The 22,983-nt window shown below is 36.8% G+C and overlaps 1 protein-coding gene across 3 annotated transcripts in view; it reads left to right on the top strand.

Annotated features, from left to right (window-relative positions):
• The window catches only part of zmym2.S (zinc finger MYM-type containing 2 S homeolog), a 65,570-nt gene extending 43,479 nt beyond the window's left edge, over positions 1 to 22,091 (top strand). For all 3 annotated transcript variants that reach the window (XM_018250299.2, XM_018250301.2, XM_018250300.2), the window contains exons 11-24: positions 476 to 648; positions 2,888 to 3,053; positions 4,937 to 4,971; positions 5,091 to 5,220; positions 5,778 to 5,893; positions 6,435 to 6,606; positions 6,693 to 7,319; positions 9,292 to 9,386; positions 10,927 to 11,095; positions 12,995 to 13,146; positions 16,162 to 16,276; positions 17,887 to 18,132; positions 19,089 to 19,209; positions 21,163 to 22,091. In XM_018250299.2, the coding sequence (XP_018105788.1) occupies positions 476 to 648; positions 2,888 to 3,053; positions 4,937 to 4,971; positions 5,091 to 5,220; positions 5,778 to 5,893; positions 6,435 to 6,606; positions 6,693 to 7,319; positions 9,292 to 9,386; positions 10,927 to 11,095; positions 12,995 to 13,146; positions 16,162 to 16,276; positions 17,887 to 18,132; positions 19,089 to 19,209; positions 21,163 to 21,355 (2,510 nt within the window). In that variant the 3' untranslated portion in view covers positions 21,356 to 22,091. The remainder of the gene's footprint in view (positions 1 to 475; positions 649 to 2,887; positions 3,054 to 4,936; positions 4,972 to 5,090; positions 5,221 to 5,777; positions 5,894 to 6,434; positions 6,607 to 6,692; positions 7,320 to 9,291; positions 9,387 to 10,926; positions 11,096 to 12,994; positions 13,147 to 16,161; positions 16,277 to 17,886; positions 18,133 to 19,088; positions 19,210 to 21,162) is intronic.
• The last annotated feature ends 892 nt before the right edge of the window (positions 22,092 to 22,983 follow it).

The following is a 22,983-nucleotide window of genomic DNA, read 5'->3' as shown; positions in this document are numbered from 1 at the left end:
CTTATTGGAAGCAAAACCAACATATTGGGATCCCTTATCCGGATAGCCCCAGGTCCCGAGCATTTTGTATAACAGGTCCCATACCTGTACAACAAACACATGGAAAACATATTCTATTTTAGCCGTATGTAAAAAAAAAATTAACTTTTGTAAAATCTAATGAGATCCTGGTTACTTACATATTAATTTTTTAACTTATAATGTCTCCAGTTTATCACCTGGAACTAGTAAAAGCTTGATCACCAGTTAGCTTCAGCCAGGTACAGAGTAAACACACTTTTTTTAAGTGATATTTTAGCTTATTTGATATGTTAATATACCCTGTCCTAAGAATAAGTACCCAATACTATTTGTTAGTCTTTGCATATAATCTGTACGTCTGATGTACAGACGTTCCAGTGTCATGGTGTATTTATAAATACTTGTCAATAATCACAGTTTGCTCTTTTGATTAAATGAAGTGTTGTCTCTCTAGGTTGCAAACTACTATATAAACAGGACTTTGCAAGAAATTTGGGATTAAAATGCGTGACTTGCAACTACTGTTTTCAGATGTGTAAGAGGGGGGCTTTCAAAGAGTATGATGGCATTCTGAGGGATTTCTGTGGAGAGGAATGCAGTAAAAAGTTTCAAGAATGGTATTACAAGGTAAGGTTATGGTGCAAATTGTGAATTATTCAATATAAAGTTATCTGTAATGAAGAATAAAGAAACTGACCAGTAGACGGCACTATTGGAACAAAATTCATTCATATTAACAGTACAGGTATCCCTTAATATCTTGGAATCAAAAAATAAATAATGAATGTACATTGCAAAAGTGCTTAGAATAACACGCTCTTCAATTTTACAGTCACTTATTTTAATTGGTTTACTTATGCTTTAGGGCAAGGTCACACATGGCGTTATTGCTTTGCGTTTTTAAAAACACACGGCCGAGCGTAAATACGCCACTGAAACCACACGCGACGTTAAAGGGCATGTAAAGGCAAAAAATAAAATCCCATTTTTACTTTCTTTAATGAAAAAGAAACCTATCTCCAATATACTTTTAATTAAAAAATGTGTACCGTTTTTATAAGAAACCTGACTGTATGCAGTTAAATTCTCCCTTCATTTACTGCTGTGGATAGGAATTGTCAGACGGTCCCTAAATGCTGTGCAGGGAAACAATCATACTTATGAACAGCAGGGGGAGTCCCCGCCTTACTTCCCAGCCATGCAGAACTCAAGCAGCTTTGTTTATGACAAACCCTAAGCAGCCCAGACCACACTGAGCATGTGCACAGTCTTAGTCTTGCAAAGATGTTTTATAAAGTTACAAGATGGTGACCCCCTGTGGCCAACTTTGAAAGCATAAATTATTTGTTTGATTAGGCTTGTGGTGCAGCAAGTTCATGTTTATATTTAATATACAAAATACAGCATTTCTAGCCTTATTCTATTTTAGACTTGACATGCCCTTTAACATGCGTTTATTCAGCACGTAGGTTTCTTTTCCCAACATGCACTTCTCATTGTTCTCGTTCCCCATAATTCCGCTGGCTAGAAATAGAAAATAGAAAAGCTATTTACATGCAAAATGGAGCAGGAATTATCGTCAATATGCAATGTAATTACGCTACCGGCCTATTACTCTGTAAAAACGTATATGCATCATTTATCTCGCGAGAATTTGGACGCCATATTTAGAAAACGCTGCATATTTACGCAAAGTGTGGTTTCAAACGAGCAGATCCCATAGAGTATATTGAATTTGTAGTTTCTTGACGTATTGGTGTTTCTGCTAAAAAACACCAATACTGGCGTCCCCCTGGCGGATTTCGGCTTGAAAGCGCCCTATGAGAATTGCCATAGTGCGTTTTTCATTCATTTCAGTGGTAGTACAGTTTATGCGTATTTGTGCCCAGCGGAGCTTTTTTAAAAACGCAATGTAAAAACACTAAGTCTGGCCTTGCCCTTAAAGGCAGCTGTTAGAATTGATACAATAGTTGATAATATTCCACAGATGCTGCTGAGAAATGTATCAACTAATTGTTGCAAAATTGTAGCAGTTTAGAGTCTGCACCTGAATCACTGAGCTGATAGATTTGAAACACCAGACATGGCCATTAATAACGTAATTTTGGAAAAACAGTAAACAATAAAAAAATGTAAAGTAATTGAAAAAAAGTCTTTATTTCTGGTGAACACAATTAAACTGAAAAAAGTGTTTGGAAGGTGAACAACCCCTTTAAGGTGCTCCAGAATTTGTTGGCACCATATAAATTATTATAAATAATATTGACTTTTTTAAAGGGCAGCAAGGCAATTAATGTATTGCTTATGTTTACACGCATCTCCTCTCTTGGCATTATAAAAGTTTGAAAATAATTTACTGTATAGGCACAAGGGAGTACGAAAGAAAACTATTGAATCATCACACATCATAAGGATACTCAGGGCTGCACTTTATCATGTTCCACTTCAACTATTTGAGTTTGGGCTCTTGTGTTATCGTTGCATTTACTCTCTATTACTGCTTGTATACCGGTAACTGAAATTAGTGAGTCAATACAAAAGAATCTCAGAAGGTTTGCATCATTACTAATGAAAGCTGCAGTGTCAAGTCACTATCATCAGCACTGCAACGTATGCTGGCGCTATATAAATAAATGTTGATAATAATAATAATATCATCATTGCTTTTCAGGGGAAATTGTGGTGGTTAAACATGAGTCAGTAACACTGTATGGGTAACTTTCTGCATACATGGGTATTTTGGTGCCTGATGCTGTCTGATGTGGCCTTTTGCTGTTTACTACATTTTGTATTTTATGTTCTAGTCCTTTGTATTGTACAGATTGTTTTAAACATGTTTTAAATCTAATTTTTCATGTCCTATCAGGCTGCAAGATGTGACTGTTGTAAAACTCAAGGAACCCTTAAAGAAAAAGTACAGTGGAGAGGCGCAGTAAAAAACTTTTGTGATCAGCAGTGCTTACTACGGTTTTATAACCAGCAAAATGAACCTAACATGGCAACTCAGAAGGGGCCTGAAAACATGCATTATGGTAAGGATAGTTTTGTGTACTCTTTAGGGCTAGTCCACACGGGGAGATAGCGACGCGTTTGCGGTCGCGGCGACAAAGCGCCGCGACAGTCGCCGCGACCGGCGCAGGCGACAGTTTTGTATGGGCGCCTATGTAAAAACGCCTGTGCTAACCACACGAGGCGATGCGCTTTTCAACAGTCGCCTGAAAATGCCTCGCCAGGCTTTTTCAGGCGACTGTTGAAAAGCGCATCGCCTCGTGTGGTTAGCACAGGCGTTTTTACATAGGCGCCCATACAAAACTGTCGCGGCGACTGTCGCCGCGACCGCAAACGCGTCGCTATCTCCCCGTGTGGACTAGCCCTTAAAGGGGAAGTATCACAAATGAGAATTTAATATATACTGAAATAAGAAACTTTCTAAATACAATCAATTAATTCTGTACCGTTTCTGAAATAATCAAGTTTATCTTCATTATTCCTCTCTCAGCATCTGTTTCTCCTCATTCTGTCTTCATGCAGCAGTTGGGTGTCAGATGAATGATCCAGTATATCTGATGGGGGGCTTCTTTTGCCTAGAAGATGTATTAGAGCTCACTCTATTAAAATCACCAGAAATCCTCTACATGCAGAATTTGTGCAAAAGGCAGTTATTTTGTTAGATTTTGTTTTTACTGGAATCAGTTATTTGAGTGTGCTCTAATACATCTGTTGGAAAGGAAGCCCCCCTATAAGATATATTGTATTATTCAACTGACAACCAACTGCATGAAGACAGAAAGAGGAATAATGAAGTTAAACGTGATTATTTTAGAAACGATGCAGAATTTTTGATTGGTTGTATTTAGAAAGTTTCTTATTTCAGTATGAGGAAGCGTATATGAAAATCTTCATAGTTCCCTCTTAACTTTTTGCTGTGCAAGATGTGCCTCCAGTGCACCTCAACTCTGTACAGTTTACTCTGTCAAGGCTAATATGTATCAGTGTGCTAATGTACAGTAATGTGACTTGTGTGTATATTATTTAAAATATTTTTTTATATTCACAGACTACAGCATCACGATTTATTTTCTTAGAGTAGTCTGTTTCACACTGTCATGCAACTTAAATTGGTACTTGTATCCCTCATTTACTCAAATGTACCTTTACATAGTTGAAAACAACTTTACAAACAGTATGTTTGTGAAGATTCTCATTCATCCAGGTCATGGTATATCTGTAGAAATAAGTCAGACTGGACTTGCTGTGTTTTTCTTGAAGACGTTTCACCAGTCAATGAATTGAGAAAGCCAGTTGGATGACTGGTGAAACATCTTCAAAAAAAACACAAGTCCAGTTGATTTGACAGTGATCTCTACGGGGCAGGGACCCCCCTCCTTTTGTCTCCTAAACACTAAGCACTTAATCTGTATTGTAACTGTACTTTATATTTATGTGTGTTGTATTTTTGTACTTATTTGTAGGGATGCACCGAATCCAGGTTTCGGTTTAAGATTCTGCCTTTTTCAGCAGGATTCAAATTCAACCAAATCCTTCTTCCCAGCCAAACCAAATCCTAATTTGCATATGCAAATTAGGGGCGGAGAGGGAAATCACGTGGCTTTTCGTCACAAAAAGGAAGTAAAAATATTTTTCCCCCTCCCACCCCTAATTTGCATATGCAAATTAGGATTCGGATTCAGTACGGTATTTGGCCGAATCTTTCATGAAGGATATGGGGTTCGGCCGAATCCAAAATAGTGAATTCAGTGCATCCCTACTTATTTGTATTTACTATAGCAACAACCTCCTGTTTGTTTTACAAATATATTGGTCTGCTGTACAATGCTTTGCCCTCAAAATGCGCTATACAAAAAAATATATATACATGAGTAAAATTCTTAGTGGTGTTTGTATTTGTTTGCAGATCAGGGTTCTCAGACTGCACGGACAAGAATTCAGGTACCTTCCTTAAACGTGTACTTATAGAATGAACAGAATAGTTATGGTGAAATTATTACAAAAAAAGACAGAGGGAAATGTTAAAGCTTTAAATGTCTATGGACGTATATTCCTTACAGGGAGCAAGCTTATCCGCATCTTCTGCTATGTCAAAAGACATGAAGAATAAAGCTATTCTGTGCAAACCATTGTCCATGACAAAGGCAACTTACTGCAAGCCTCACATGCAGACAAAAACCTCCCAGACAGGTAAAGTTGCATACAATGCGTGCATTTGATTAATTAAATGTTTCATTATCAAAAGCAACTGCCAATATGTTTTCCTGCTTGTTTCATCTAATAGAATGTGGTTTGATAAAAAGCAAACCAGTTGAAGCTTACAAATGTGCTGATAACAGGTTTTGCTATGAACATGAAATTTGGCTTGCATCTGAACGCTAGTGTAAATTCTACTGGCTAATGTTATTTTGTTGACTCATTGCTTTCTGGACTCAGAGGGCCTTTCTTAAAGGAACAGTAGCATCAAAAAATTAAAGTATTTTAAAGTAATAAAAATATAATGCAGTGTTGCCATGCACTGGTAAAACTGGTGTGTTTGCTTCAGAAACACTACTATTGTTTATATAAATAAGCTGCTGTGTAGCAATGGGGACAGCCATTCAAAGGAGAAAAGGCTCAAGCTACTCGGCAGATAAGCTCTGTAGAACATAATGGTGTTATCTGTTATCCACTATTTAAACTGTGCCATATAGCTTTAATTTCAATTTCTGCCTTTGCTAAACAGCAAATTTCAATTTGTTCTTCAGAGGAAGATGTGAATACTAAGTACGTCCCAGTGCCTATTCCTGTTCCTGTGTATGTTCCAGTGCCTGTGTGTCTCTTCAGTCAGAATGTTCCAGCTCCCACAGTTATCCCACTTCCAGTAAGTGTATTTGGAGGCAAAAATTCTGTATTTGTTTTTGCATATTTATGTAGTTGCCTGAAACAGCACCCCATACATTCTTTCCAACAATTAAAAATCATAGAGGGCAAGAAAAAAAAATTGACCACTTTGTGGTCACGTCCATGAATATCACTCTCATTTTACAATAACACACATTTTTCTGGTTAGAATAGCAACATATGACACGCACACGTTTTAAGAAACTGTAGCCCCCACAATTTCATGGCATATTGCTGCCTCTAAGTATTCCATTTAGGTCAAGTTGTATCTAAATCTTCCCTAATAATTACAATACTGACCACGAGCTAAGTCTCTACAATCCATTTATTGTCATTCCACCTCATATAATTCCTTGTACCTTGCTCTGTTGAGAAAACACCTAGACAAATTCTGTGTGCATCAAGTGATTACTATTCCCATGGGAAAAGTAAAACAATGCTTTTCTTTCATTATACAAAAAACAAATGGGTGTAAAGTTTCCCTGAGTGACATCAACACTAATAATACATTTTCTATCTAGATACCTGTTCCAATTTTCCTGCCAGGCTCTTTAAAAGATGCTGAAAAAATAACTGAACAACTAGAAGAAGTAATAAGTAAGAGCCTCGTACAGCCTTCTGAATCGGACATGGTGATTGCAATAGAACCAGTAAAGGAAGAGAAAGCAGAAGAACAAGAAATAGATCTTGCAAGTATGTAATATTGATTAACTCTGGATCCAAAGTGCCTTGAGTGATCTGTTTGTGAACGGTTTCATATAATACTCTGTTTTGTACAGAGGGTGACAGGATCGAAGAAAAAGCAGAAGAGGAAGCCCGGTTTGAAGAAAGAGCAGAAGTGGAAGACAGGATCGAAGAAAGAGCAGAAGAGGAAGACAGGATCAAAGAAAGAGCAGAAGAGGAAGACAGGATCGAAGAAAGAGCAGAAGAGGAAGACAGGATCGAAGAAAGAGCAGAAGAGGAAGACAGGATCGAAGAAAGAGCAGAAGAGGAAGACAAGATCGAAGAAAGAGCAGAAGAGGAAGACAGGATCGAAGAAAGAGCAGAAGAGAAAGACATGATTGAAGAAAGGGCAGAAGAGGAAGACAGGATCGAAGAAAGGGCAGAAGAGGAAGACAAAATCAAAGAAAGAGCAGACGAGGAAGACAGGATCGAAGTAAGAGCAGAAGAGGAAGACATGATCAAAGAAAAAGCAGAAGAGGAAGACATGATCGAAGATAGAGCAGAAGAAGAAGACATGATCGGAGAAAGAGCAAAAGAGGAAAACACGATCGACGAAAGAGCAGAAAAGGTAGACAGGATAGAAGAAAGAGCAGAAGAAGACTGTTGTAATTCTGAATTTCAGACTGCTTTGCCTGATTTACCTTATGACCCAGATCTAGATCTTGAATGTGATTTCCCAAGAGGTACATTACTGCAACTTTTTGTCATTTTAAATGTTGATCTAATGAGTTATATTGCATATTTTCTTGAAAAATCATAATCATGAACATTGTATTTGACAGAATGTGTTATTGCCAATACAAAGCAATTTCTTGAGGGAAAGAACCAGAAATTGAAAGCTTTTTTTATTTATTTTTTATAGCAAAGCGTTTCCTTCGTTACATACCAGGCAAAAACTATTTGGTTAAATCTTTTGTATGTTATAAACAGGGATATTCTGAGACTATTTGCAATTGGTCTTTTTTATTTATTTTTTATTTTGTGCTTTAGAATTTCAGCAGCTTTCCATCGCTAAGTTCTAGTTTACCATAGCAACTAGGCAGTGGTCTGAAAAAGAGACTGGGAGATGAATAGTAGATCCTGCACACTGACATGTTTTTTTTAAAAAAAAACTTGCATAATAAAAGTCCAGAGGACTTATTTCTCACTGTTAACCCTAGCTTCCAGTTAATTTAATTGGGCCTCATCCGACTTTCAAATAGGGGATACTGACGCCATCTAAAAAAACAAATGCTCTGTAAAGCTACAAAATTGGTATTGCTACTTTTATTAATCATCTTTCTATTCAGGTCCTCTCTTAGTCATATTCCAGTCTCTTATTCAAATCAGTGCATGGTTGCTAGGGTAATATGAACTGAAATAGAACTGCTGAATAAAAACCTAAATAACTCAAACCATAAATAATGAAAATCAATTGCAAAATGTCTCAGAATATCACTCTTCATCAGTGGTCCCCAACCAGTGGCTCGTGAGCAACGCGTTTCTCCCAGCGGCCTTGAAGCAGCTGATTATTTTTGAATTCCTGGTTTGGAGGCAAGTTTTGGTTGCATAAAAAACAGATTTATGGCCAAACAATCCACACAGGGGCTACCAAATAGCCAATCACAGCCCTTATTTGGCATCTCCAGGAACTTTTTTTCATGCTTGTGTTGCTCCTTAACTCTTTTTATTTTTGAATGTGGCTCATGGTTAAAAAAAAAAGTTGAGGACCCCTGCTCTACATCATTCTAAAAATTAACTCAAAGGTGGGCTGAACTATTCAGTTCCTCCCTTTGTTTCTTGTTGGTTTATGGGACTTTGAAGTCCCTCTACTGTCCAAGGTGCATGGGCACAGATTGTGTGGAAAGCGGAGGGACTTTAGATCCAAGAATCTCTTACTTGTCATGGTAAAAGGTAAGGGAGTAGTGGGAAAATGGATCCTGTGAGTCAGAAACAATCATGGTTAATCTCACTCTGTGCTAAAACAAATATATACATGTTTGGTAGCTGAATGCACTTTTTCTTTTTTCTTTTTTAAAATAGCCCTACTAAATGAGCTTTTATCAAAAGTCTAGCTTTGAACTTTTTTCCTTTAAAGGAGAAGGAAAGGCAATTTATTCTTGGGGCTGCCAAAAGTTAGGCACCCCAAGTGGTTGTATTTACTTACCTGACACTCAGGCTGGTGCTCTTATCAGGTGAAAACTGCACCTGCCCGGCGTTCTGCCAGCGAGCACCACAGAGCTATCATCGTCTTCTCTTCGCTTTTCAAATTTCCTGGGGCAGACTCATGTGCTGTAGAATGAAATAGATGGCTTTTTCATTTAAGTTCAGCTTTTCCCTCTACTGCGCATGTGCAGCCACAAGCTGAAAGAAGAATCCGGAAGAGGATTGATCCGTGGTGTTCGCTGGAATAACCCCGGGCCGGTGCAGTTTTCTCCTGATAGGAGCACCAGCCCAGAGTTTCGGGTAAGTAAATACAATCGCTTGGGGGTGCTAACTTTTGGCACCACAAAGTATAAATTGTCTTTCCTTCTCCTTTAAGAGCTTTCTGAAATTATTCTTGTATATATTACATAGAAAAGAGTAGGGACGAAAAAATAGAACTCCTCTCCATTCATATTCCCCTTTAAAGGCTCAATATAGTTTATGGAGCTTTAATGACAATTGCTTTTTCAGCTGCTGAAGAGCTTGAAACTGAAAATGAGTTTCTTTTACCACCTGTGTTTGGAGAAGAACACAAGGAGCAGGCTAAGCCAAGGTGCTTTAAAAAGGTTTGTTAATTTTTCTTTTTTTTTTTGTGTGTCTGTGTGTTTTGCCAGTCCTGTCATACTGGAGTGCTTCTTGTACTACAGAAACCAGACATACTGTGAGGTTTCAAAGAACATCTCCTTACATAAGGGAACATAAAATCTCCTTAAAGGAATAGTTTGTGTAAAAATAAAAACTGGGTAAATAGGCTGTTCAAAATAAAAATTGTTTCTAATATAGTTAGTTAGCCAAAAATGTAATGTATAAAGGCTGGAGTTTGATCCTTAGCATGCAGCTCAGATTCAGAAGCAAACCGGTACTATCCATGTGGCCTTCCCTCAAGTCTCTGATTGGTTACTGCCTGGTAACCAATCAGTGGAAACAGAGAGCTGAAAAGCAGGAAGTAGTGTTCTAGCTATTATTTTAGACATCCAGTCACTCCAGCCTTTATACATTACATTTTTGGCTCACCAACTATAATAGACACATTTTTTTATTTTGCACAGCCTATCTATTTACCCAGTTTTTATTTTTATACTGAACTATTCCTTTAAAAACTTGTCAGGTGCTTTAGTTATTGTGCTATGATTTGTCACAGTTTAAGTAGTGGTTACCACTCGCGTTACAACCTGAACACTAAATACTGTTCTTGTTTAATAAATAAATAGGCCGATCTCAGGTTTGTTGAAACGCTAGTGATTAAATTGTAGTATAGCAGGGACTATTTTTACATTTAATGCAGTTGAGTTATAATTTTGAATGCTGCTACGAAACTCCTTTCATGTGTCGTACGGCTTATTTGTAGGATGATCTGCAGCATTCCTGTTCTTGCTTATAGATAGTGACTCAAAACAGGTCACAGTGGTCATAACCCTAATTGCTACCTACTCAAAGGCTCTACCACTTCCTCTACAGGAAACTGTATTTCTATATGTCATCCCTATAGTATGGTCATGTCGACATTCAATAAAATGTTATTAAAGAGGTTGTGCACTTTTAAATTAACTGTTAGTATGATGTAGAGAGTGATATTCTGAGACAAGTTGCAATCGGCTTTCCTTTTATATTATTTGCGGGTTTTGAGTTATTAAGCTTTTTATTCATCAGCTCTCCAGTTTGCAATTTCAGTAATCGGATTGCTGAAATTTTCCTGGCAACCAAGCACTGAATAAGAGACTGAAATATGACTAGGAGAGGCCTAAATAGAAAGATTAGTAATAAAAAGTAGCAATGCATTTGTAGCCTTACACAGCATTTGTTTTTTTAGAGGGGGTCAGTGACCCCCATTTGAAAGCTGTAAAGAGGCAGAAGAACAAGGCAAATAATTCAAAAACTATAAAAAAAGAGAAAAAATGAAGGCCAATTGAAAAGAATCTATAAAATATTAAAAATTAACTTAAAGGTGAACCACCCCTTTAAGTTCCAGGAGTTTTCCTTAACATTTTATTTCAGAGGTTATTGAGTTCGCGTGTGTAAAATTTCAGATTTCACCTTTAAATGTGCTAGCAGCACATTGCTTTGCAAGTTTTAACTTAACTGTATGCTTTGCCGTTCTTTTTCCAGGGGAAGAAAAGAAAAGCCATTTTAGATTACCAAACTTCCGCTGATAGCTCTGAACACTCAGAGTGTGGTTTTCCTTTTAAATATTCGTATGGCATAAACGCTTGGAAGCATTGGATTAAAACACAGAACACAAGTAGCGATGAGTTATCCTCAAAAGAACCAAGCTTCAGTATGTATTTCTATGCTTTTTATATTGTTTAGTTGTCATTGATATGGCCTTACTTCTGTCACATACCCCATTGCAAGTACTGGTATGGAACCTGTTCTACAGAATGCTCCAGACCTGACTTTATACTTTTAGAGGCAGATTTATCAAGGTTCTAATTTTAAAGTTCTTAGTTTTTTTTCTTTTTAACTCTATTAGATTAAATTTTACTCTAAATTCGATTGGGGGGGTTATTTATTAAAAAAAAATCTAAAACTCCAAAAAAAAAAAATCAAATTCGACCAAGCTCTATTCTAGTTTTTTCTCTGAAAACACTCAAATGTCAGCAAGACTACAAACATCTCCAAATTGGTCACTGGACCTCTCCCATTGACTTCTACATGAATTTAGCAGGTTTTAGGTGGTAAATAGTCAAATTCTAATTCTTAAAGGGCCAGAGTATGATAAATCTCGAAAATCAAATTAGAATTTTTTTAAAAACTCGAATCAAGTTTGAATAATTTCCTGGTTGAATTTGACAGTTTTGACCATAAAAAAATTGGGTCACAGGGTCTCTCCCATTGTCTTATACATGAATTCGGCATGTTTTAGGGGGCGAATAGTCAACTTTGAATTTTTAAAGGGTCAGAATATGATAAATCTCGAAAATCTAATTAGAATTGAAAAAAAAGTTTGGATAAGAATTTGACCATAATAAATTTTGAAAATTTGAATTCTTATTTTCAATTTGACCCTTATTAAATCTGCCCTTTAGTCTACTAAAAAATAAAATTAAGCATGTATTAAATACACTAGGGATGCACTGAATTCAGGATTCGGCCTTTTTCAGCTGGAGTCTGATTCCGCCGAATCATTCTGCCCGGATCCCATACATGTATTTTCAGGCGCAGAGCTCTTAGTTTAAAAACCTTTTTCTCCTGTATGAGGCAGGCGGGTGAACTAAGGAGAAGGGGAGTGTGATGGTTAGAGCCGCTTGGACATTGGTCCGGAAGATGCAATCTTCAACTGTTAATATACGCAATAACCACCGGTTACTTTTTGGTATAAGCTGTCTGTGATTGTATTAGGCCACAATTCACTTAGGCGCCTCTGAGAGGACAAAGTGGTAGCATCACAATTCCTTTGGCATATCGGTCAGACTCGCTTTATTTATTTATTTGTTAATGGTGGTTTCAAATACTAAATAGTATCGTCTCCAGCTTGCACGGGCATAACCAAGGTCACACTTTTCCCTTTACCGCTGCATATACCCTGGGTACAAAAGTTGATTTTCACGAGGGTTGTATGGTCGGGTGCTTGGATCTGAGGGGGTCTAATACATTTTGCTGCTATTAAGTGGGATCCCCAACTACCAAATACAGATCAATGCACTACTTATTTTTAATTGTTTTTAACCCATGAACTAGGTGCTCTTTCTCTTTTTTACGATGAATTAAATGTTATGTATTAACTGCTTCACAAAACATGACTGCTGCCACTGAATATGAATTTTAAGGGAACCACTGAGATGAATTACATATGGCACTGCATGCACTAAAGCACTATATTTAAGTAACCTCAAATTCAGGGGTATTCACTCTTGATATTAATGAGACACACACATGATGAAATTCGACTAACTTTATTTCAATTGAAACACTGAACTGTGTGATAATCACCAATCAATTTTTTACCTGCACAATATACTTAATATACTTTCTCTAACTACATCTTTATTACAGTATATGGATGGTGGCAACACATTGTAACTCTTCTCATATTTCTCTTTTTGTAGATTTTCTGCACTTCCATTATCATTTGAGATATACAATTCCTTTATAATCTGGCAGTGATGGTCTGTTAGGAGGTGCGGATAAACCGCATTGTATAATTTCTTAGCCTGTAACTTTTTTATTTTTTTAGCAAAGTCTGTAAAATTAAAAGAAGAACTTCTTCAGCACAGTCCAGCTGAGCTCAGTTGCTTATTGGCAAGCTTTGTTAATGAGATTCGCAGGCCGAACAGTGAAATCTATGCACCTGACAGCGTCTACTACCTGTGTCTTGGGATTCAGGAGGTGAGTGGTTTCTATATTATGCAATAAATGCGAAAGAGTTGATTAAACATTACGAAATTTTACAAAGTCTGACTAGCCCGGGACTGATTTGGGGGCCATATACCCCACTTGAAGGTGCACTGCTGCTCATGAACATTAGTCTATAATAACACTTTCCTAATCATTCATTATTACTGTTAACCATAAAGAGCATGCATTTTTATGTGTAAAAGCATTGTACTGGTATGGGACCTGTTATCCAGAATGCTCGGGACCTGGGGTTTTCCGGATAAGGGATATTTCCATAATTTGAATCTTCATAGTTTGTCTACTAGAAAATTATGTAAACTTTAAATAAACCCAATAGGCTGGTTATCCTTCCAATAAGGATTAATTATATCTTAGTTGGGATCAAGTACAAGCTACTGTTTTATTATTACAGACAAAAAGGAAATCATTCTAAAAACATTATTTTGGATAAAATGGAATCTATGGGAGATGGCCTTTCTGTAATTCCAGTTAACGGATCCCATACCTGTATAATAAAATCCGACTGCACAACATACACCTTTCAACTTTATTGTTTTCTAGTTCAAGTACACCTGCCAGAGTAGAGGTATTTTTCCTTTCTCTTGATGTGACACATTCCATCACCAATTCTGAAATGTGTGTAGTTTATTAAGGTGTATATTTTGGCTTATTTTAGAAATATACTCCTTAATTTTACTTTGATGTTAAATTAATGTCAGTGGGCAAGTTAAGTGATTCCTGAGTAAAAGGCAAGGCTCCTTTTAAACTGGTTTTAACAGTTGTTACTACAGGATTTTTCACTGAAACAACCCATTCATTTAACAACTATACATGATTTGTACGTGATGAAGCATGAACTTAAAGTAATGTGTGGAGTATTCTAACTTCACAGCTTTATAATTCTACGCGGGGAGGCACATTTATCAAGGGTCAAATTTCGAATTCATGTGAGTTTTTTAAAATTAGACCCAGGTCCCTCTATTCAGAATGCCCTTTCAGTTATATGAAAGTTTGGTTCCTATTCTGGTCTTAAAATCAACTGGGATAAGTCTTTTATCCTACCAATAGATCACATTCCCAAAGAGCTTGACCATCAAATGTACAACTAATATGGTCCAACCAAATTAAAGGAGAAGGAAAGTGAAAAAATCAAGTTCAGCTCTAAGGGGGGAATTCACAAAAGTGGAGAGAGTTCATTTTTGGAGTAAAAGTGGTGGTAAACTGGCGTAAAATACTTTCTCCATATTCAGAAACAGAAATCCGCCTAAATTCCGACTCAGCCTCCACTTTTCATTTTTTAGTGAAAGAAAGACAGTTTACAGACACTTTTATGAATTTGTCTTTCAAACGACATAAAAATGGCGCAAAAACGATATTTTTAACAAAATTTTCTCCCAACATTTAAAAAATGGAGTAAAGCTCAGTATGACCCTTTGGCTTTGGTTCACTCAAGTGTTCATTTCACACCTCTTGTAGGTGCCCCATTGTGTATTTATTATCATATTAATAGAGATTAGCATTTTATACTCTGTCTAACCCTATAGGTGTAAAAACCTCGTTACAAAACAAAAAAAAGTGTATTTTATATGTAAAAGGTTTTTAGCTCAAACGTGCGTTATTTTAAACGTGCAGATTTAAAAAAGCCCAGGATATCCTGAAAAAAATGATGTATAATGAATAAAATAAACTCCCTCCCCCGGAAATTCCAATTTGATGGCTGACTGACAGGTTCAGTAAGAGCTAAAGACAAATTCAGAAAAAAAAAGTCGTTAAAATGTCGTGTGAAATGCAAAATCGTAAAACTGTCTGTTTAAAAGACAAATGCACAAAAGTGGAGATAGAGGTTTGTGAATTTTTATCTCCACTTTTATTTTGTCTCTGTATCACCACTTTTTTTTTTAAGTGTTGCCAATAAGAGACTATATCTGCATCACCAAACATTCCCTCATTAGTTTCTTCCTCAATATTCGAAATTATCAAGAAACCTTCCCCACTCAACCCCCCTCAGTGCAAGTAAACCCCTTGATATATGGGCAACTGAAACACGCTTTCAAAACTTAATTCAGTTCCTATCAGATAACTACCATAACCTTGCACATGAGAATATACTTAGAGCAGCCGAACCCCGGAAATTAGTATCAGCATTATACAGAGCTCGAATCTATTTTTTTTTTTTTTTTTTTTTTTTTTTTTTTTTTTTAAAAAACTCAAATTGAGTTTGGATAACTCCCTAGTCAAATTTGACAGTTTTGACCTTGAATTTTCAATTCGCCCCCTTTATAAATCTTCCTCCAAGTGTTGTCAACATCATGTTAGTACTGTGCACTCAGATTAGCTTTGTGCTAGTGTTAGGGCAAGGCCAGACATGGTGTTTTTACGTTGCGTTTTTAAAAAATCTCCGTCGGGTGTAAATACGCATAAACTGCACTACCACTGAAACTAATGGAAACCGCCAGTATTGTCGTTTTTCAGCAGAAACGTCAATATGTCAAGAAACTACCAAATCAATAGACTCTATGGGATCTGCACGTTTGAAACCACACGTTACGTAAATACGCAGCATATTTTAAATATTGTCTCCAAATTCCCACAATTTAAGGCGTATTAGGCTGGTGACGTAATTACGTTGCGTATTGACGACCATTCCTTCTCCATTTTGCATGTAAATAGCTTTTCTATTTTTAAATAGCTTTTCTATTTCTAGCCAGCGGAATTATGGGGATGTTAGGAAAAGAAACCTACGTACTAAAAAACGCATGTTGATGATCGTGTGGGGTTTCAGTTGCGTATTTACGCCCAACCAAGTTTTTTTTAAAAAACGAAACGTAAAAACGCCATGTTTTGGCCTTGCCCTAACTGACCGCATACATTAATTTGTGTATCTTTTACAGTTATTATGGAGGTCTGACTTTTTTAACACCCTACTATTAATAGTTTTCAAAGGTTTTGTTATTATTGGTTATTTTCACTTTTAGCAAATTTCTAAATAACGTGTTTCTTGTCTAGTTCTTATCCAGGAGCAGAAGAAAAGATAATATATTTTTTGACCCAGACTACCATTCATTTGGAGCAGAGTTAAACAAAATCATCAGAACTTGGCAGCCTAGTATTCTTCCAGATGGTAAGGCATTTTACTGTAAATGGGCAGTTTCTTTATACGTTTTATTCGAAAGAGATTTGCAATGACAGGTTAAAGTTTTTTAAATAGATGCTTTTTAAAAATCTTTTAATTAAAACAGATGCTGATTAGCTTGCTGTTGCATTTACATCATGAGCCAAACTAGCTGATAACGAGGGATATACAAAACATTTTTGTTTAAGTTCTGTCTCTACTGCCTTAAATTGTATGATACATTGGCCTTATTCACTGAATGGTTCACACATTTCTTATTCCACTTCCGTTTTCCATTTCTTTACTGCTTGAGAAGCAACCATTCAGTTGTCTCTGTTGAGCTGAGTAGGTGCTATAGCTTGGGTAAAGTGCTGCTGTTGTTTTTTATTTTAATTTTGAGTGAATTTTTTTCATCCATTATCCTAATTATTTTTCCTTTGACAAACGATAAAGCAAGCAGACCCTGAGGCCTGTTCGTACAGTAGCTATACAGGTATGGGATCCATTATCCAGCAACCCATTATCCAGAAAGCTCCAAATTACAGAAAGCCGTCTCCCATAGACTCCATTAGAAGAAAAATAATTCAAATTTTTAAAAATGATTTCCTTTTTCTCTGTAATAATAAAACAGTAGCTTGTACTTAAAGGAAAAACAACCCTCCGAACAATGTAGCTGCATTGAACAACTCATATATAAAACCATGCTGCATGTAAATAAACAATTTTCATAATAATATACTTTTTTAGTAGTATGTGCCATTGGGTAATCATAAATAGAAAATTGCCATTTTAAAAAATAAGGGCCGTCCCCTGAGATCGTAGATTTTTCGGTGTACACAAACAAACCACACATGTTAGGTCACATGAGCCAATTAACAGACATAGTTCTGTCTTTTTGCTTCCTCACTTCTTCCTGTTACAGTTAGAGCTGCAGTGTTTCTGGTCAGGTGATCTCTGAGGCAGAACACAGACCATCACAAAATGGTGGTTCAAGGCAAGAGATGTAAAAGTGCAATATTTAATTAAACATATATACCAGTTTGGTAAGATTCTTTACTATGCCACTTAATTTGGTATAAACTATCTGTTGCTTAAATATTCATTTTGGGGGTATAGTTTTCCTTTAATCCCAACCAAGATATAATTAATCCTTATTGGAAGCATAAACATCTTATTGGGATAATTTAATTAAATTTAATTTTCTAGTAGATTTAAGGAACAAAGATCCAAATTAAGGAAAGATACGTTGTCTTGAAAACCCCGAGCATTTTGGATAACAGGTCCCATACCTGTACTTATGTAACGTGCCATGTCTTAAGCAGTGCTGTGCACATAATATATAAATTTAATTTGTTTCCATAATTAATAGAAGTGATCTATAATGATGTGGCCATTTTATCCACACTGCCTTTCTTGGGAAAAATAAAATTTCTAAGTGCTCCTTCTAAGGGCTGAACAAGGCTCTATTTGTATCTATCCTTTCACTTCTGATGTCCAGAAGTCATATTGATTGTTTGACTGCAACCTTCTTTCATTTGGTCCTGTACTATAACACCTTTTCCAGCTGTATCATATTCTTTTCTTAATTCTTTTTTTTTTTTTTTTTTTTATTAATTTAGGATCTTTTTTTTCACGGGTTGAAGAAGAATATCTGTGGCAACTAAATCAACTTGGCACCCAATCTCCTATGTCCCTTCTGTTTACCCTGATATATTTCAATACAAAGTATTTCAACCTAAAAACTGTAGAACAGCACTTGGGACTTTCATTTGGCAATATTTTTAGACTACAGAAAAACAATCCTCTGACCAATGAAAGTAAAGCGTGTCTTCAGTACCAAGTGTTATCGCTTTGTGACAGTGAGGGTAAGTTTATACTAGCTTTTCTTTAAACTAATTGGTTCATTTTATGAGCATATAATTTATACATTGCTGTAGTAAAGTATGAAGAAGTGTGTACATCTATACTTGATTTTCCTGCACTCTCACTGAAACAAAGGTAATCAATATGAGCGCATGCATTACTTTCTATAAAAAAAAAGATAAGCTTACAATTAGGGATGCACCGAATCCATTTTTTTGGATTTGGTCGAACCCCCGAATACCAAACCACATTGGAATCCTATTTTGCATATGCAAATTAGAGGTGGGAAGGATAAAAAATATTAACATCCTTGCTTTGTGGCAAAACGTCATGCAATTTCCCTCCTACCCCTAATTTGTATATGCAAATTAAGATTCAGTTCGGCCGGGCAGAAGGATTTGGCCGAATTCGAATACTGAACTGAATCCTGGATTCATTGCATCCCTACTTACAATCCTATTCTTAAAGGGCCAGTAACATTAAAAATTTAAAGTGTTTTAACATAATAAAAATATAATGCAGTGTTGCCCTGCACTGGTAAAATTGGTGTGTTTGCTTCAGAAACACTATTGTTTATATAAATAAGCTGCTGTGTAGCAATGGGGGCAGCCTTTCACAAAGGAGAAAAGGCTCAGGTTAAACAGCAGATAAGATCATTAAAACATAATGGTGTTATCTGTTATCCACTATTTAACCTGTGCCATATAGCCTTTTTTCAATTTCCGCCATTGCTACACAGCAGCTTGTTTATATGAACTATAGTAGTGTTTCTGAAGCTTTACCAGTGCAGGGCAACACTACATAATATTTTCATTATTTTAAAACACTTTCATATTTTGGTGTTACTGTTCCTTTAATAATCCATGGTAAAATAAATGTAAGTACAGTAAAGTGTGTTTTTTTTTCTGTGAACGTCCATCATAAACATAACTTAATTATAATTATTGTTCATTTGAAGACAAAATTGCCCCAGGCAAACGAAAGCACGAGGATGAAGACCCAGTATTTGAGCAACTTGAAAACACAGCTGATCCTTCTCGGTGCCCTGTAAACGTTTTTGAGTACTATCTCTCCAAAAGGTGTGTATAAATACTAGCACTACACCACGTAACTTTACTTTTCTTGTATATGCTATTGTTACTTGTAGCTAGTGTTGGTTTAAAGGAGAAGGAAAGGCTAAAACTAAGTAAGCTTTATCAGAAAGGTCAATATAAATACACCAGTAAACCCTCAAAGTAATGCTGCTCTAATGGTCCTCTGTCAAAAGAAACAGCATTTCTCTCCTTCTATTATGTACACATGGGCTTCTGTATCAGACTTCCTGCCTTCAACTTAAACCTCCAGGGCTAGGGCTTGAGCATGCTCAGTTTGCTCCTTCCTTCCTCATCCCTTCCCTGCTGTAATCTGAGCCCAGAGCAATGAGCGAGCAGGGAGAGACTCAGGCAGGAAGTGATGTCATACCGAGCTTATATGGCAGCTGCTATCCTAAACAAACAGAGAACTTCTAGAGCTGTTTACTCAGGTATGGTAAAGCATTCTGTAGAATAAACGTAGTGTTATAGCTTGCACTATTGTGGCTAATCTACTGGCAGTAAACTGCTTCAGTAGCTTTCCTTCTCCTTTTAATAGTTGGGAATTAAAGATGTTGGGAAAACTTTAGTAATGATGTCCGGGTCGACAAAAATCTGACCCGAATCGAACCCTGACTGAACCCTGCCGTCACCTCCATTTATAGACCCGTTTCTGACAGGGGGTATGGCATGCACCTATAAATAGATTCCCCCCATGTAGGGCCAAGGCTCAAAAACAGCTGGTCCTTATACTTTATACTAACCCCTCGTAGCAGATTCTGCAAGCGGACTTCACAACATCCATCTTCCGGGTCCTTGGTAAGCTGACAGGGAGATCCGCAATTTCCGCTGCCAGAATCTGCGACGAGGGCTAAGTATAAAGTATGGGCATTTTCCCCGAGGGGCAGTTAGCCTGCAGGGGGATCTATGTGTGGTGGGGGGTACGGGTTTTTTTTCTCCTTTAACCAACATCAGAAGCTTTATGGTACAAAGGGCGCACTGACTATTGCAAGATAGGATGTATTGTTTATTATACAATGGAGTGCAACAGATCTTCATGTATTTCATAAAAATCCAAATATTAGATTATATTACAAAAAATACTTTGCCATGAGTTCCCAGAACCAGGGACTAAGGGTGCTGTTTATCAACAAAAGTAGACATAATTGTAAACTGTTATCACAGAAATGTACAGCTGCTAGAAACCCATGACTGCCTAGATTTGGTGTAGGCTTATGTGCCTTCTTATATATGCTAGGCCTGTATAAATGTGGAGGATCATTGCTATGGGCGTTAATTTAGCAACACACCGTATGGCATAGATCAAGGAGCTACAGGAACATAAAATTTAGGGACCTGTTATTCAGATCTTTGCTAGCCAGTGGCATTGAGTTATCTATCTACTTCAGTGCTGCCCAACTTCTGTGGTTCCGAGGGCCGAAATTTTTCTGGCCAACATAGTGGAGGGCCGATAATGGAAGCTAGTGTTGACCACTCCCTGTTTTTAAACCACACCCACTTTAAACCACACCCATGTTACCACAAGATCGTGTCCACATTAATTGTGGTAGCACTGTGTACAAGATAGTCAGCACAACCTCATAGAATCTTTTCTTCTTTATCAGGGTGCAGGCTCTCCAGTGGCCACTTACCACTGGCAAATAAGGCAAGGATTCAATTGGAACAGCATCACTTAATCATAAATTAAAAATGCCTTTATTGCAAACTATTGGGACATTCCAGCTTAATTAATTATATTAATTGTGGTAGCACACTAAAAAACCAAATGGTTGGTGCTCATCTGTGTGGTATCCCTTCCCCTTCTGTGGTCAACTCCCAACATCCCAATAGATCAACATCTTTAAAGTTGAACGGCACTGTCCTGGCTCATGTATATATTGTTTAGGTGAGAGAATATTAAAGAAATCTGTGTTTTTTTTGTTTGTTTTTTTAATTATTCAGCCCACAGAATCTGAATCAGAAAATGGATGCCTTTTATCTGAAACCAGAAACTTCTGCGTTGACTGACTCCACGATATGGTACACCTCTTCTTCCCTGGATCGAAACACCTTGGAAAATATGCTTATACGGGTTCTACTAGTAAAGGATATTCATGATAAAAAAAGTCATGAACTGGATGAAGACACAGACTAAAACTTGGGTATGAAGCAGTCGCAAGAAAGGAAAAACAGCATTAGATAGTGAAGCTGCTAGAACTAAAAAAAAAAAATAAGAGTTAAACATTTCATGTTTACTCCCCATGTATTTTATGAGTTTTGTAGCAGAGTTACCCAGTCTGGGTACAAACATGTAAATACGTGTGTGACATTTTGCCATTTTCCTTGTAGTGAATTTTAGGACACACAACACACACACAAATACACTGCTCATTTTTTTTTATTATTTATTTAATTAGCTATGTTTGTAAGTTTTTACATTACAGAATCTCAACGAGAATGTGCCATGTGATTTTGTTTTTTCTCTTCCTCCTCTCCCGATAAACAGTTATTCACATTATACAGTTCTGCTGTTTGAAAAAAAAAAAAAAATTCCACAAAACAAAAAGCAGCTGTTGGTTTTTTTTGAAATGGACAAGTCTGACTTGAACTGTTTAGACCTAGAGTTTGCCACGTCAGCGTTGGTTTTTAAAAGTCTTAGTATTAGTGGATTGTTTACATTTAGTTTGGAAAGCCCTGTAAGCGGATGTAGAGAGATTCCATCATCTGTACCAAAAACTACAGAAAGGAAAATGCTGTTCATAACTGTGTACTGTACGATGAAGCAATCTATACATGTGATTACTTTTTTTTCTTTCTTTTTTTTTTTTTTTTAATTTGCCTGCCTCCCATCTTATTTTCCCCACTCTGATTAAAACATTACCATGTCCTTATTCATTATCTTGTGATTCCTTTAATGACCCGTTGATGATTAAAGCAGCTAAAAGTGCCTTCACAGTACTAAGTGCAATGGACTATGGGAAGAAGCCACCACCTTTCCCATAAAGATTGGTTTGCCAGCATTCAAATTTGTTTTTTATTACCCACTGTAGTAATGCTGTAAAATTGTTTTTTGTAAGTTAGCTTTGTTTTAAAGGGGGAACTGTTTTATACTGAACGTATGTTCATGTATATAGTTTTTTTTTTTGGTACTGCAAGCTCACAGCCAATCACTTTTTAACATGGTGTGGCTAAATGACTTATTTCTCTTGTCTCTATCCCAGTGATCCCCAAACAGTGGCTCATGAGCAACATGTTACTCACCAGCCCCTTGGATGTTGCTCCCAGTGGCTTCAAGGCAGATGATTATTTCTTGGAGGCAAGTTTTAGTTGCATAAAACCAGATGAACTGCCAAACAGTCTCTCCTGTAGGCTGCCAGTCCACATAGAGGCTACCAAATAGCCAATCACAGGCATTGTTTGTCTCTGCCAGGACTTACTTAAAAGTTATGGACCCCTGCTCTATCCAAATACAAAAATCTTTAAATTGTAAAGCATTTGGGATTACAAATAATGACTTACAGGCCATTTGCACCTGCCTACAAAATAAAATGCATGTATGCTTTCTTCTTCAAACCACACACCCAACCAGAAAATTGTCTGAAAGCGAGTCATTTTTTTTCTTAAATACTTAACGTCATGAAAAGCACGTAAAAAATTCAAGGCACTCGGGACCTGGGGTTTTCTGGATGACCGATCTTTCTGTAATTTGGATCATACCTCAAGTCTACTAGAAAATCATGTAAACATTAAATAAGCCCAATGGGCTGGTTCTGCTTCCAATAA

Source organism: Xenopus laevis, chromosome 2S, assembly GCF_017654675.1.
Source record: "Xenopus laevis strain J_2021 chromosome 2S, Xenopus_laevis_v10.1, whole genome shotgun sequence".
Classification (NCBI taxonomy): domain Eukaryota; kingdom Metazoa; phylum Chordata; class Amphibia; order Anura; family Pipidae; genus Xenopus; species Xenopus laevis.
Note: the sequence above shows the minus strand (reverse complement) of the source record. Positions and strands in the feature narration are given on the sequence as shown.